The following is a 17,226-nucleotide window of genomic DNA, read 5'->3' as shown; positions in this document are numbered from 1 at the left end:
CTTTCTGTTTACCCTTAAGGGTTCTCAAAGCTAGGTCACCCTCATCCTTTTTAAGGATCACTCTCTGTGTAGAATAGGTTTTCACAACTAGGTTACCCTCATCATTTTTACGGATCACTCTCGGTTTAAAAAGGGTTCTCAAAATTAGGTTACCCTCATCATTTTTAGGGATCACTTTCTGTTTACCCTTGAGGGTCCTCAAAGCTAGGTCACCCTCATCATTTTTAGGGATCACTTTCTGTTTACCCTTGAGGGCTCTCAAAGCTAGGTCACCCTCAACATCCACACGAAGAACTTCCTTTACAACCCTAGCACTTGACATTGGCAACATTTCTTCACCCTCGTCTGCTGAAAAGTAGAACTCGTCAACTTCGTGAACAGTTGAGGGAAAATTCATAGAGGAAGAAGATGCGGATGAAGTTTCCGATTCAGATCTGTGGAAAGAGAAGCATTGAGAATGCAAAAAGTTAAAGTAGAGAATGCAGAAAGGTAAACTTCTTAACAGTATCATCTTAATATGCTAATGAATGTTACGTGAATACACAAATATAAAGCAAAAGATCCTCTTTCTGTTTCGGAAAAGAATCCGATACTCTATATTCTTTTGAATAAAGTTTGTTTCACATTACTAAAAATAACAAATTTACAACTGATCTTGGAAATAAAAAATATTATATTATAATAAAATAATAAAATAATAATTTATTTAGTAGATATTTTGTATGAGATAGCTTCTTCTCACCTAGCCTTTGGATGATGATGATGCATATACTATTACTCAGAGTCCTTTATCTAGGACTGTTCAAAGAGTTGCTTTTAAGTGTGGGTGTTTCAAAGAATTCATAAATCAGTTTCGTGCATTAGGTTATTGTATGTTTTTTTTTTTAAAACAAAAGCAATATACAGTTTTCCAGATTTGCATACTAATATTAATATTTCTAAATCTTTTATTCTCAGTGACAATAAATAATAAATGTGTCTGCACTAAAGAATCTCATGTTTCATAAGAGGACGAAATATATTAAAAATGATTTTCATTTCATTCGGACTAATCTTAAATAAAGTTTCATTCATTTACTTCGAGTTTATCGATATATGCTTCAGTTTGTGGGATGCTATTACATGATAAAAATGATCTCATAATATTTATACTTTAGATTTTTAGTTATAACTAACTCTTCTATAACTACCTTTATCAATATAGTAATAATTATTAATTAATAAAATATATCATTTTCTTTTTACTTTTTTGCTTCAAGTCTATCCTAACGAGTGTTTGTTAAGCTTATACTGTTATTGAATCATCCATCATATGTTATCCCACCAGCTGTCACTCTCGACATAAGGAGTGTGTTGGATATTTTACATCGAATAGAGAGTGGAACAATTCATTCTTTATAAATGGTGCAAACCTCATCTTATAAGCTGATATTATGAGATTTAGTTAAGTTTAAAGTTCACTTCTTAATATAGAATAAAATAATATTTTAATTATATTTATTTTATTTTCTAATTTAAAATAATATTATATCATTAAAATGGATTGTCAAAGGAGTGTTATTACTATTCATAGGGTAAAGGAACTTTTTTTTCTTTAAATATAAAAAATGACTTAAATAAATTTTTTTTTAATATTAGATAACAAATTATAAAATTTTTGTTTAATTTTCTTGAAATTGGTTTTTATTTATAATTTTATTATTAAAGTATTTTTATATTTTTCTTTTAGATATAATTTTCAAATTTGACCTAGTATTTTCGTCTAAAATTCAGGAGTAATTTCCAATCTTAGTAATCGATTATGGGGGGTTCCTTTTCCTATGGCTATTGAACCACCTTTCTTTTCCAAACTACTTTTTTCCTCTCATTAATATTCATATATAATAATATCACCTCTATTAATTTAATTCTTTTAAAATTAATAAAATGTCAAGTCTATATCAATATACATATTTTTTTCCTCATCCGAATTCATTCTAATCATAAAAAAAAAAATCAAATTTAGAGAGAAAATAAGTAGTCTACATTACATAATATTTTAGAAACTGAAAATTTAATAATATTTAAAGTTATTTATATTATTAATAAAAAAATAAATAAAAAATTCTAAATTAGTATCTAAATTCATAATTACCAAAATTTTAATTATTAGTATTTTAAATTTTAAATTAATTTTAAAAAAACTAATTTAGGATATATTAGAATGTAGTTAGTAACTACAACCCAACCCGATAGTTAATAGTTAATGATTAGATACTTTATATACCAATAATTTTGTTAGTTTATAAAATGCTCAGATCTAGTTAAATTTAAAATTATTTTTTATTTAATAATTTTATTGTAGTATTTTTATTATAAATTGATGTGAACTATTTTAAATTTTAACCTTAAATAAGCTTCAAGTATAATATATAATTAATTTTTATATTCAATACTTAATACAATTTAAAAAAATTAAACATCTAATAAATTTAATATTTTTGTTTAGTTCGTAAATGAAATATCTATTTAATATTTCTTTTTACTTCAATCCTTAAATAATTTTATATTTTTTTATAAATATGTTATCTATTTATCACAATAATCAATACATTTTGTTATCATAGTATATCAATGTTATTATATAATGGTATATCATGTCAATATAAAAAAATAGAAGTAATCTAATATTGATTATTTATTCCACACTAAAATCATATTTTACATTTTTTTGTTGTAATTTCACAACTAACTATCTATTTTTTTTTTCCAACCTCAAAATATGAAATAACTGTAATTCTCAACTTTAAACTTTGATTATTCATCATCATGTAATTAAAAAAGGCGTTTTATATAGGTTAAAGAAGAAGATTGGTAATGTAGATAAAAAATGTGAAACGTTTTTTAATACAATAGTAATTTTCATTGAAACTTAGGGTTTAAATCACTACCAGAAAATCATGAAATAGAAACCAATTTTTAGATACCAAAATAATTAGTTACAATAGGAACTAAAATAGAGACCATTTTAGAAACTAAAAAAAAAATTGGTTTCTAAATTAGTTTATATTATTTTCTATTATTGTTAAATAGTTTCTAAATTGGTATCTAATTAGCAACTAAGGTTTTAACTACCAATTATTTAGTTTCTAAATTTGGTCTATAAAACCTTGGTTGCTAATTAGATACCAATTTAGAAACTATTTAACAATAATAGAAAATAATAGAAACTAATTTAAAAACCAATTTTTTTTTAGTTTCTAAAATGGTCTCTAATTTAGTTACTATTGCAACTAATTATTTTGGTTTCTACAAATTGCTTTCTATTATTTCATGATTTTCTTGTAATGTAGTCACCGGTATAATTTTAGTCATTTTTTTAATATAAGTATGACATAAAAAAATAATAATTGGTTTGTTAATATTCTCGCATATATATGGTATTGCCCATATTTATTTCCTAAATCTACAACGCTAAATAAAAATATTTTAAAATACACATTAACAAGAACATTGATTTGTATATAATTCAAATCACTAACCTATACTATACATAAACTAATTTAGAAATAGAAGAAAAAGCAAGAGATACAGCTGTTGTTGAAATTAAATTACTTAATATCTTTTAAACACATTTAGTATGAGAAAATACAAAATTAATTACCCATAAAATGTGACAGCAGTAAAAGAAAGTTAATAGCGTCAGTCAAACCATCATCAATTACAAGATAGATAAAAAGTAAAAAATAAGATGAATCTAAATGACGTAAAGTCTATACTAAATATTTTATAAAAAAATAGAGTAGGTTGCATTCACGGTAAGAAAAACATGATATAGCGCGAGTCAAAAACGGAATGTTTATACGTTGGTTATAGTTGGATAAAAAAACTTTGAAAATAATAGCGTGGGCTAGTGAGTTGAACGCAAGTTGCGTGACCAAGCCTACGGAAAATGGACGACACGTATGCATAGGTTTATGCGTGAGTCAAGACCAACAACCCACAAAGGGATAAAAAAATAAATTTTTATATTTAATGCAACAGATTTTATTTTTAATTATTATTTTCATTATTTTTATTTATTTCTTATTATTATCTATATGAACCCAAGTCTTTCTGGCAAGAAATAAACTTTAACCACTACCACAAAACAAGTTCTTTTGTCATATTATGATTTTTATTATACTTATTATTAATGTGCGGCACGTGAAAATTTTCTTAAATATGTAGCTTAAATATAATTTAATAAAAATTATATTAAAACTTTCAAAAATTCAATTTATTTTAAAATTTATAAAATAAATAAATAAATTTAATGTATAAAAAACTGTATTTAATTTATACAAAACAATTAAATTCAATTTATACAACAAAAATAATTCATTTCATTTATACAACAAAAAGTTATTTTAAAATATATAACAAATAATAATCTATATTGTTTAATTTATATATGACAATATATAAATAAAATAAATTTAAAATAAATAATCTTTAAAATAATAAAATATTTTATATAACATTTAAATAATTTAAATACATCTTTTCTTTTAGTCAATTAATTTTAAATCAAACACTTAATTAATTTTATAAATTTAATTTAACTAATTTATATTAAAATTTGATAAATTAAATAATTTATTATAATATTAAAGAAATAATTTTAAAATATATACAATAAAGAATTAAATATTAAAATATTTGTTATACATTAAATAAATTCAAATAAATAATTTTAAAATCCTAAAATATAAACATGCGTGGATCGTGGCGGACGCATATGCGTGGGCTGTGGCCGACGCAAGCCGACGCATATGCGTGGGCCATGACCGACGCAGACTGGACTTTTAAAAAAAAATTAAATTCATAAGTGCGTCTGTTTTGTCTAATGTCATTGTTGCGTGGGTTTTGCACCATTTTGGCCGACGATAGTAGCATCCGTAAATGGTCCATGTAAAAATTTGGAAGCTAATTGTTTGTTTTCGTGTAGTGATTAACGTAAAGTTCACATTACAATTTTAAATAAAAAATAAAATAATAATAAATATTTATACTAAAAATATAAATAACAAAAATATATTAAAGTTTCGAAGGTTTGACTCTCTCAATGTTAAATATATTTTCAGAATTAAATTTAAATTTATAACAAATATTGGAAGGTTTAATCGCAAGTAAATAATTTTTTATTTTCATTGTGCATAGGTTTTGAAGTGCCAAACACTTTTTTTTCATTATCTACGAGCCAAAACTGAATCATTGATTGTTTTTTTTTTTTCCATTCAATTTAATTAATTATGTTATAAAAAAATCATTAAATAAAAATTAATTTTAGAGACAAATAATTAGTTGCGGTAGTGACTAAATTTAAATTAGAGACTATTTTAGAGATTAAATAAATTTTTAGTAAATTTTATGATCAATTGGTAGTTAAAATCTTGGTAGCTAATTAGATACTAATTTAGAAACTATTTAACAATAATAGAAATTAATTTAAAAACCAAAAATTTATTTAGTCTATTAAATGATCTCTAATTTACTCACTATTGCAACTATGTATCTAAAAATTAGTTTTTATTTAATGATTGCATTGTATGTTACCCAGACTCCCTTAGTCCTCTCTCTATTCGTTAATAGTTCCATTTTTAGCTAATTTTTGTTTGTTTTACATGTATTTTCTTCATCGCTTATATTTTAATTCTTATTGTATTTTCATGACTGGTTCACAATGATTTGTTTTTTAATTTTATAATCATAATAACAATTTATACAATAAAGTTTGAATTTTAAGAAAATTAATATATTTTTTCTTTTTAAAATTGTCTTAGAACCGTACTAGAATTATCAGAAATCTAACAAATAATTTTTGAATTAGACACTTCACGGATACGTATCCTATAAGTATCATAGGAGTGTCGATGTCCGATATTATCGAAATCGACATGCCATTTAAAATAAGTGAATGAGTTTCATAGGTTGTAAGATTGTTATTAAGTAATTCGTGACATTTGGAAGCTTCGTTCCAGGATCACAACTACAAGTTATTCCATATCGATTTCTTTGTTTATGTGTTTTCTTGCATTAGATCTTCACCATAATATTTCGACTAGTTTAAAAGTACATACATGTAAAAGTATTACGCTTATATAGTTTTTTAATCATATTGGACTAGTTTAAATTATGTGTATTTACACATTGAATCATTAGTTAATTGATTTCTAACCGAGTTTTAATATTATTTTACTTGTATTAGTTTTTTTATTTGTTCATTTATATTCCATTTTCACTATAAATTTAAATAATCAAATTAATTGAAACAATTTAATATTATTTAATTTATGTTTACTTTTTGCTACATATTGCACTACAGGCATTGAAAATATATATTTAAAACAAATAAATGTTGTGACAATATGTTTAAATTATTGATGTAATTAATTCTAAAGGAAATATATTTTAACTTCTAAAAATATAAGGAAATAATCTGAATGTAATTTAAAAAAGAAGGACGATTTGGGCGTATTGGTGTTAAGCAACATTAAAATAAAATATCAGACTAAACAACATGCTTTCTTAACAATTGTTTATGAAAATAATTGATATTTTTCTTATCATTTATCATAAATAATACTAAACATTATTTTTCTCTAATCTTTGTAGACTAATTCATCATAGTGATAATATCAATTTTTTTTATTAATGGCATGTTTATTTGTTAAAATTAATAAAAACAAATTATTATATTTTTTTTTCAAAAACTAACACTACTACTAGAAAATCATTAAATAAAAACTAATTTAAATTGATAAAATTTTCACTATTAAATAAAAACTAATTTTAAAAAGAAGAAAAAAATTTATAATATATTCTAAATTAGATACTATTTTTATAAACTAAAAAATTATTTTACAAATAATTTTTTAAATCTATTAATAGTATTTCTAACTAATTATTTTTTATTTCTAAAATTAGTTTTTTATTTAATGATTTTTTTTAATGTAATCAATTATAGATAAAAATATTAAACTTCGAAAAATCCTAAAATAGATTGATGTATTTAACAAATTACTTAATTTGATTCAAAAATTAAAGTTGTTTTGGAAAAAAAACTAATTATCCTAAATAAATTCTAGATATTTAAAGGATCAATCTAACTTCTTCCATATAAAATTTAGTGGATTAAGTATAATGGTAAGGAGAACCTAATCCAAATTTGAACATTCTCAAATAGTAATCCAAAATCTCAAATGTCCTAAACCATAAATTGCAAAGTTCATGAAACTACATATCAAAAGTGTTAATAAAGTATTGTCATTCAGAAAGTCTTGTTTCCTAACAACTTACATGGATAAATGATAATGCTGCGATCTTCTTCTCCAAACAGAAGAATAATAATGGTGTGATATTCTCTTCAAATTCTTCTTAAAATTCTGCAAAAAAAAATATTTTTTTTGTTGAAATGTAAACTCTAATATTAAAAGATGAATCAATTTTCATATCTGTAAAATATTGTCTTCTACCTTTCCTCTTCCAATACTCTTAAAGATGTACATAAATAATGTTTATTACTCCAAGCCATTCCACAAGCATAGCAAAATTCATTGCCACATCTGCAAAACAAGTGAGCCAGCAGCATGTCATAGAAAAATAACATGGAATCCATAGAAAAAGATGAAACAATTATTAACTCAAAAGTAAAACAATATATATTAAAAATGTAAAAGAAAATTCCCATGAGTAATATAACTTGCAAAATCCAACAATATCCTTATATAAAAAAAAACATCATTCTCATATCCTACTATTCTCATATCCTACTACAAAAATAATAGATCAATCACACAACATAGACTATTAAAATACAGCTCCAAAACCTAAAAAAAAAACATCACAACAATGTTATAAACAATCTTTGTCAACCACAAACTTTACCACACACTATATATAATATACAAAGAATACAAAGTTCTCACAATATGTTTCAAAATCAGATACCACTCAATAACACATGTCTCAAAATCAGATACTCATGTTTAATCTAGTCAATAACACAAGGTATAACAAAGAATTATGAGAATACAATATGTTTTATCAAACATCTATATAACACTATAGACAAACATGTTCTATACTTTCACAAGATTGGTTATAACACAAACCTGCATGAAATATGTGTACATCCATTAATTTTTTCTACGTAGAAATTGCATTTCGGACATCTTTTCCATCTTTTAGACTTTGCAAGTTCCATCACCCTTTGATCTTCCCTCTCTCCATCCAAATGAATCTGAAACTCTTTACAATTAGCTCCTGAGTGCCACGGAACCTTGCACTGTGCACAAAAGAGTCTATTGCAATGTGGACACTCGGATGTAGTCACAGCTTTCTCTGAATCACCTGAATCACATATCATCATAGCTGAACAATCCTTAAAAGGACAGTAAAACTTCTGTGATGCATTCACCACATTCTCACAAAGAGCATCTTCCCATCTATCCAACACTTCTTTAGGGATAATTGAACGACAGTTCTGAGACTCTATAACCCCTTTGCATTTTGGTTCAGGACATTTCACTGTTAATACATTTTCGTGAACCTTTGCAGCAACATGCTTCCCAATGCAATCCTCACAATAGAGGTGAGAACAGTTTTGGTTCCTGAACATTTCTTCTCCTCTCTTGGCATCCATGCAAATACCACAGTAGGTAAGGGTGTGGGAAGTTTCTCCTGTCTCTTTCTGTTTACCCTTGGCTAGGTCACCCTCATCATCTTCACCGATCACTTTCTGTTTACCCTTTAGGGTTCTCAAAGCTAGGTCACCCTCAAGATCTTCATCCACATGAAGAACTTCCTTTACAACCCTAGCACTTGACATTGTGGAGGAATAGAGAGCTTCTTGTAGTTGCAGCTGTTCAGCATATCTCTCATCTGACATTGGCAACATTTCTTCACCATCGTCTTCTGAAAAGTAGAATTCGTCAACTTCGTCAACAGTTGAGAGAAAATTCATAGAGGATGAAGTTTCCGATTCAGATCTGTTGAAAGATAAGTATTGAGAACGCAAAAAGTTAAAATAGAAAATGCAAAAAGGTAGACTTTTTAACAGTATCATCCTTTGAATATGCTAATGAATGTTAAGTGAATACACGAATATTGAGCAAAAGTTCCTCTTTCTGTTTCTGAAAAGAATCAGATACTCTATATTCTATTGAATAAAGTTTGTTTCACATCACTAAAAATAACTACTTTACAACTGATCTTGGAAATACAAAATAAAATATTATATTATAATAAAATAATAATTTATTTAGTAGATATTTTGTATCAGATAACGACTGTTTCAAAGAGTTGCTTTTAAATATGGGTGTTTCAAATAATTCATAAACTTAATTAATCACTTTCGTGCATTAACATATTTGAATGGATATCCTGCTTTTGGTATATTATTTTTAGTAATAATTAAATTGTTATTAAAGTTTTTTTTTTTATTTGGATAGGAGAACTTGCATTTATAGAAGGTTCATAACTAGTTATTATGTGTTTTAGGAAACTCTTTAATTTTATGAAAGTCTAAAAAGCAATTTATAGTGTCGAGTGATATTTGTGTCATGATTTGCATAATATTTCAATAGATAATCTTTTGTTATCTATTGTGAAAATAAATCTGCTATATGCATAATAAAGAATCTCACTTTTCATAAGTGGACAAAATACATTGAAATTGATTGTCATCTCGTTTGGACTAAATTTCAAGAAAGTCTCATTCATTTACTTTCAATTTTTTCCTCTAATCAAGTGGCTGATATGTTGACTAAACCTTTGCATCCTTGATTATTTTGTTACAACTTATCCAAGTTGATCATGAAAGGTATGTATGTTTCTGCTGGTGGGACGCTATTAGATGATAGAAATGATCATAATATTTATATTTGTGATTTTCAGTTGTAACTACGATATCAATTGTAATATCAGTATCAATTATTTTTTTTTATCTTTTATTGCTATATAAATATAACACTCCATAATGTAAGTGAGGAACAATTACGGATTAATAAAATATATCATTTTTTTTCCTCCTTTTCTCTTCTTTCTTTATATGAGATATACAAAACTAATATGGTATCAAAGTCATTTTCAAGTCTATCCTAGCGAGTATTTGTTGGGCTTATCAGGCCACCCGCTATCGAGTCGTTATTGGACCACCCATCATATGTTATCTCACGCACGAGCTGTGACGTGAGGGGTGTGTTGGAGATTCTACATCGACTAGAGATGAGACAATTCATTCTTTATAAGTGGTGTAAACCTCACCTTATAAATCGATTTTATGAGGTTGAGTTAAGTTAAAGTCCACTTTTTAATATAGAATAAAATAATATTTTAATTATATTTATTTTATTTTCTAATTTAAAATAATATTATCATTAAAATGGACTGTGAAAGGAGTGTTATTACTATCCATAGTGTAAAGAAACTTTTTTTATTTAAATATAAAAAAATGACTTGAATAAATTGTTTTTTAATATTAGATAACAAATTATAAGTTTTTTGTTTAATTTTCTTGAAATTGGTTTTTATTTATAATTCTTTTTATTCTTCTCATTTGTTATTAAAGTATTTTTATATTTTTCTTTTAGATATACATTTTCAAAACTTGACCTAGTATTTTCGTCTAAAATTCAGGAGTAATATCAAATCTTAGTAATGGATTATGGGGGTTTCTTTTCCTATGGTTATTGAACCACCTTTCTTTTCCAAACTATTTTTTTTTTCATTATTATTCATATCACTACAAGAAAATCATTAAATAAAAATCAATTTTTAGAGACCAAAATAATTAGTTACAATAGTAACTAAATTAGATACCATTTTAGAAACTAAAAAAAAATTGGTTTATAAATTAGTTTATATTATTGTTAAATAGTTTCGAAATTGGTATCTAATTAGCAACCAAGGTTTTCACTACCAATTATTTAGATTCTAAATTTGGTAGCAAAAACATTGGTTGCTAATTAGATACCAATTTAGAAATCATTTAACAATAATAGAAACTAATTTAGAAACCAAAAATTTATTTAGTCCCTAAAATGATTTCTAATTTAGACACTATAGCAACTAATTTTTATTTTCTATTTCATGTTTTTATTTTTAGTGTATACAATAATATCACTTCTATTAATTTAATTCTTTTAATATATATATATATATATATATATATATATATATATATATATATATATATATATATCCTGATCCGATTTCATCCTTTCATCCTAATCATCAAAACATAATCAAATTTAGAGAGAAAATAAGTATTCACTCACTAGAATAAATAATATTTTAGAAACTGGAAATTTTATTAATATTTAAAGTTATTTCTATTATTAATAAAAAAAATTATAAAAAAAGTTAAATTGGTATCTAAATTAGTAACTTTTGAAATTTTAATTACTATAATTACTAGTATTTTAGATTTTAAATTAATTTTTAAAATAGACTAATTTATGATATATTAGGATATAAAGTAGTTAGTAACTAAAATCTAATAGTTAATGGTTAGATACTAATTTAAAAACTACTTTATATACCTACAATTTAAAAACTACTAGATATCATTAATGTCACTAACATTGATTTAAAAGATTAAATAACTTAGCTACTAAGGTTAACTTGGAGAGACGTGGGGTTGAATTAGAAAATATTTTTATTGTTTGTGTGGGGCGAATGAGGAAATGACAAGTCATTTGTTCTTTGGCCGTAGAATTATTTGGCTTAAATCTTTGCTTCGAGTGGTTAGGGTTGAGCTCGGTTGTTCACACACTTCTTTTTCACATGTTCTGCAGTTTAATATACATGAAGCACCTGCTTCTATTAATTTAATTTTGGGAAGTGTCTAGATTGCGGTGGTAAGTGAGATTTGGAAACATAAGAATTAACACATATTTAAATATGGAGTGATTAATTATTCTGAGATTTTCTCCATTACTCAACTAAAGGTCCGGATCTAGGTAACCTCTAAAGTCCATTTTGCTTGTTTTTCCTTTTCTGAATGGTGTCTAGATCTCCTAGTTTGTATGTATTCGATTAAAAATAAATGATTTATTTAGGGTGATTTATTTAGGTTGGTCAGACTGTATTTGTTTTATTAGGAAGTTAGTGGCAAGCTTTCTAAAAGGAGAGATATATCATTTTTGTGCGATTTTATACATGGGTTGAATTATCCCTAAAGTGATTATTATTTATTTATTTTTATTGTTGATAAAAAAAATAAAACTAAAACAACTAATTAGTTTATTAGTAAAACTAGTATATGTTAAACTACACCAATAAATTAAACAACTAATATAGTACCAGCATATTCTATTGGTTAAACATGATAGCCTATTTTATGTGTTATTTAAAAAGATGTCATTTTCCACTACAAGAAAATCATGAAATAAAAACTATTTTTAGATACCAAAATAATTAGTTGCAATAGTAACTAAATTAAAAACCATTTTAGAAACTAAAAAAAATAATTTCTAAATTAGTTTATATTATTGTTAAATAGTTTTTAAATTATTATCTAATTAACAACCAAAATTTTTGCTACCAAATTTAGAAACTAAAATAATTGATAGTTAAAACCTTATTAAATCCCATTAGAATATCATGTGAAGTTCCTGTTTAAAACATCAAAGCCTATGCTTGTAAACAAGACAGCAACATAACAAGACACTAAAACCTTGACCCCAAACACACTTTCTCATCGCAGCAGCATAAAGCTCACCCTACACGCTAATAAGATGATTTCTAATATATTATGCGCACAAGCTCTTGCTTGGACCAACCCAACGTCCTCTCCAAAACAGAACACACTCACCAAAAGTTCTCCTGATATAACCAAAGATCTTGTCATAAGACCAACTTCTTTTATTTCTTCAATGACAGCATCAGGACCAGACCAACTTCTTTTACTTCTTTCAATGACAGGCTAAAAAATAAAAATAAAATAAAATAAATAAATAAAATTTCTTCAATGACAGCATCAGGACCAGGCAGAACAACACCAAAAAAAATTGCCTTGGCTCTTCCGAACTCCATAAGGACTTCCATATCCTACATGAATAATGTTCATTACTCCAAGCCATTCCACAAGCATAGCAAAATCTATTGCCACATCTGCAAAACAAGTGAGCCAGCAGAAACGTATGTCATGGAAAAAATAACATGGTTAGAATACATAGAAAAAATGGAACAACTATGAACTCAAAACAATATATATTAAAAATGCAAAAGAAAACTCCCATGAGTAATATAATAATCCATCTAATAACACTGATATCAAACATCTCTATAACACTATAGACAAACATGTTCTATACTTTCACAAGATAGGTTATAACACAAACCTGCATTTAATACTTGTACATCCATCAATTCTTTCTACATAGAAATTGCATTTTGGGCATCTTTTCCAACTTTTAGACTTTGCAAGTTTCATCACCGTTTGATCTTCCCTCTCTCCATCGAAACCAATCTTAAACTCCATACAATTAACTCCTGGGTGCCACGGAACCTTGCACTGTGCACAAAAGAGTCTATTGCAATGTGGACACTCGGATACAGTCACAACTTTCTTTGAATCACCTGAATCACGTATCATCATAGCTGAACAATCCTTAAAAGGACAGTAAAACTTCTGTGATGCATTCACCACATTCTCACAAAGAGCATCTCCCCATCTATCCAACACTTCTTTAGGGATAATTGAACGACAGTTCTGAGACTCTATAACCCCTTTGCATTTTGGTTCAGGACATTTCACCGTTAATATATTCTCCTGAATCTTTGCAGCAACATGTCTTCCAATGCAATCATTACAATAGAGGTGAGAACAGTTTTGGTTCCTGAACATTTTTCCTTCACTCTTCTCATCCATGCAAATACCACAGTAGTAGGTAAGGGTGTGGGAAGTTTCATCGATCACTTTCTGTTTACCCTTGGCTAGGTCACCCCTGATCACTTTCTGTTTACCCTTGAGGGTTCTCAAAGCTAGGTCACCCTCATCATTTTTAGCGATCACTTTCTGTTTACCCTTGAGGGTTCTCAAAGCTAGGGCACCCTCATCATTTTTACCGATCACTTTCTGTTTACCCTTGAGAGTTCTCAAAGCTAGGGCACCCTCATCATTTTTACCGATCACTTTCTGTTTACCCTTGAGGGTTCTCAAAGCTAGGTCACCCTCAAGATCCACATGAAGAACTTCCTTTACAACCCTAGCACTTGACGTTGTGGAGGAATGGAGAGCTTGTTGTAGTTGCAGCTCTTCAGCATATCTCTCATCTGATATTGGCAACATTTCTTCACCATCGTCTTCTGAAAAGTAGAATTCGTCAACTTCGTCAACAGTTGAGAGAAAATTCATAGAGGATGAAGTTTCCGATTCAGATCTGTTGAAAGATAAGTATTGAGAACGCAAAAAGTTAAAATAGAAAATGCAAAAAGGTAGACTTTTTAACAGTATCATCCTTTGAATATGCTAATGAATGTTACGTGAATACACTAATATAAAGCAAAAGTTCCTCTTTCTGTTTCTTCGGAAAAAAAAAAATCAGATACTCTATATTCTATTGAATAAAGTTTGTTTCACATTACTAAAAATAACTACTTCACAACTGATCTTGTAAATAAAATATTATATTATTAATAAAATAATAAAATATTTAGTAGATATTTTGTATCAGATAACTTCTTCTCAGCTAGTAAGTACTTTATCAATGACTGTTTCAAAGAGTTGCTTTTAAATATGGGTATTTCAAAGAATTCATAAACTTAATCAGTGTCGTGCATTACCATATTTAAAAGGAGGTTGAGTAACTTGGATTCATTTTAGAAGATCTATCACTGATTTTTGTGTGTTTTTGGGAAACTCACTTGTTTAGAAACATAATGTTTCACTTCTTTGTGTTTACTTGTGTGATGATTTGCATGCTAATACTAATATTTTTGAATCTTTTATTGTCTATTGTGACAATAAATAATAAATTTGTTATATGTATAACAAAGAATCTCACATTTCATAAGAGGACAAAATACATTAAAATTGATTGTCATATGTTATCGGCGTGAGGGGTATCTTGAAGATTCCACGTCGACTAGAGATTATGACAATTCACTCTTTATAAGTGATGTAAACCTCACTTTATAAACCGATTTTTTGAGATTAAGTTAAGTTTCTCTAGCATAGGGAATTTTTGTACATGGGTTGAAGTACCCTTATTACTTCTATTTATTAAATTTTTATTGTTGATTAAAAAAAGTTAAGTTTAAAGTCCACTCTTAATATAGAATAAAATAATATTTTAATTATATTTATTTTATTTTTTAATTTAAAATAATATTATATCATTAAAATGTACTGTGAAAGGAGTGTTATTACTATTCATAGTGTAAAAAGAAACTTTTTTTCTTTAAATATAAAAAATGACTTAAATAAATTATTTTTTAATATTAGATAACAAATTATAAAATTTTTGTTTAATTTTCTTAAAATTGGTTTTTATTTATATTTTTTTTATTCTGCTAATTTATTATTAAAGTATTTTTATAGTTTTCTTTTCGATATACATTTTCAAACTTGACCTAGTATTTTCGTCTAAAATTCAGGAGTAATATCCCATCTTAGTAATGGATTATGGGGGTTTCTTTTCCTATGGTTATTGAACCACTTTTCTTTTCCAAACTACTTTTTTTTTCATTCATTATTATTCATATATAATAATATCACTTCTATTAACTTAATTCTTTTAAAATTACTATTTAATGAAATGTCAAGTCTATATCAATATACATACTTATTTTCCTGATCCGATTTCTTCCTAATCATCAAAAAAATAATCTAGAGAAAAAATAAGTAGTCACTCACTAGGATACATAATATTTTACAAACTGAAAATTTATTAGTATTTAAAGTTATTTCTATTATTAATAAATAATTATAAAATAAAAATTAAATTGGTATTTAAATTAGTAATTATCAAAATTTTAATTACTAAAATTTTAGATTATAAAATTAATTTTTAAAAGAGATTAATTTAGTTAGTAAATAAAATCCGATAATTAATAGTTAGATAATTTAAAAACTATTTTATATACTTATGATTTTAATTTTTATATTCAATACTTAATACCATTTTAAAAAATTAAACATCTAATAAATTTAATATTTTTGTTTAGTTCATTAATGAAATATCTATTTAATTTTTTTTTACTTCAATCCTTAAATAATTTTATATATTTTTTTGATAAATATACTATTTATTTATCACAATAATGAATAATCAATACATTTTGTTATCATATTATGGTATATATCATGTTATTATATAATGATATATCATGTCAATATAAAAAAATAGAAGTAATCTAATATTGATTCCGCACTAAAATCATATTGTACATTTTTTGTTGTAATTTCACAACTAACTATCTATTTTTTTCCAACTTCAAAGTATAATACTCAACTTTAAACTTTGATTATTCTCCATCATGCAATTAAAAAAGGCGTTTCATAAGGTTAAAAAAGAAGAAGATTGGTAATGTAGATAAAAAATGTGAAACGTTTTTTAATACAATAGTAATTTCCATTGAAACTTAGGGTTTAAATGTTGTCACCTGTATAACTTTAGTCATTTTTTTAAATATAAGTCAGACATAAAAAAAAATTGGTTTGTTAATATTCTCGCATATATATGGTATTGCCCATGTTTATTTCCTAAATCTACAATGCTAAATAAAAATATTATAAAATACACATTAACAAGAACATTCATTTTTTTTATTACTAGAAATTTTTTCTATCATATTCTCTATACGAAAAAGAATAACACAATTGTTTACTTTTTAATTTAATATTCTGAACCAGTTTTAGCCTCTACTAGGACAATATGACATATATAAAATAGAATCATTAATTTTAGTTGTAAATGCTAAAAAAAATTACTCATAAATAAATGGAATAAAAGTTGCAATTTAAATCTTACCTCAGTTCATGATCATCCTCTAAGAGAAATATTGCAGACAGCAAGTACTCAAAAAGCAAGAGTAAATTAACAGATAGATTCATTCAAAAACTCCTACTATGGCAAATATAAACATATATAGATGAAGAGATAGAGAAAAAGATATAAGCATTGTAGTGATTAACAATGTATTCCAGATAAAAATGTTGCTGTTCTCTAAAAATTCACTTCCTTACAGAAAGTCTCT

At 25.8% G+C, this 17,226-nt stretch overlaps 1 protein-coding gene across 1 annotated transcript; it reads right to left on the bottom strand.

Moving 5' to 3' along the window:
* Positions 1-50: 50 nt before the first annotated feature.
* Positions 51-17,083, bottom strand: LOC150024818 (uncharacterized). The gene is made up of 8 exons (XM_090296179.1): positions 17,001-17,083; positions 14,070-14,408; positions 13,368-13,913; positions 13,039-13,137; positions 8,136-9,011; positions 7,497-7,586; positions 154-434; positions 51-64 (listed from the first exon to the last, which is right to left on the bottom strand). The coding sequence occupies exons 1-8, from the start codon at positions 17,081-17,083 to the stop codon at positions 51-53; spliced, it is 2,328 nt and encodes a 775-aa protein (XP_090152305.1).
* Between the last annotated feature and the right edge of the window lie 143 nt (positions 17,084-17,226).

Source organism: Phaseolus vulgaris, chromosome 10 (genome assembly GCF_051622355.1).
Source record: "Phaseolus vulgaris cultivar YP4 chromosome 10, ASM5162235v1, whole genome shotgun sequence".
NCBI lineage: Eukaryota > Viridiplantae > Streptophyta > Magnoliopsida > Fabales > Fabaceae > Phaseolus > Phaseolus vulgaris.
Note: the sequence above shows the minus strand (reverse complement) of the source record. Positions and strands in the feature narration are given on the sequence as shown.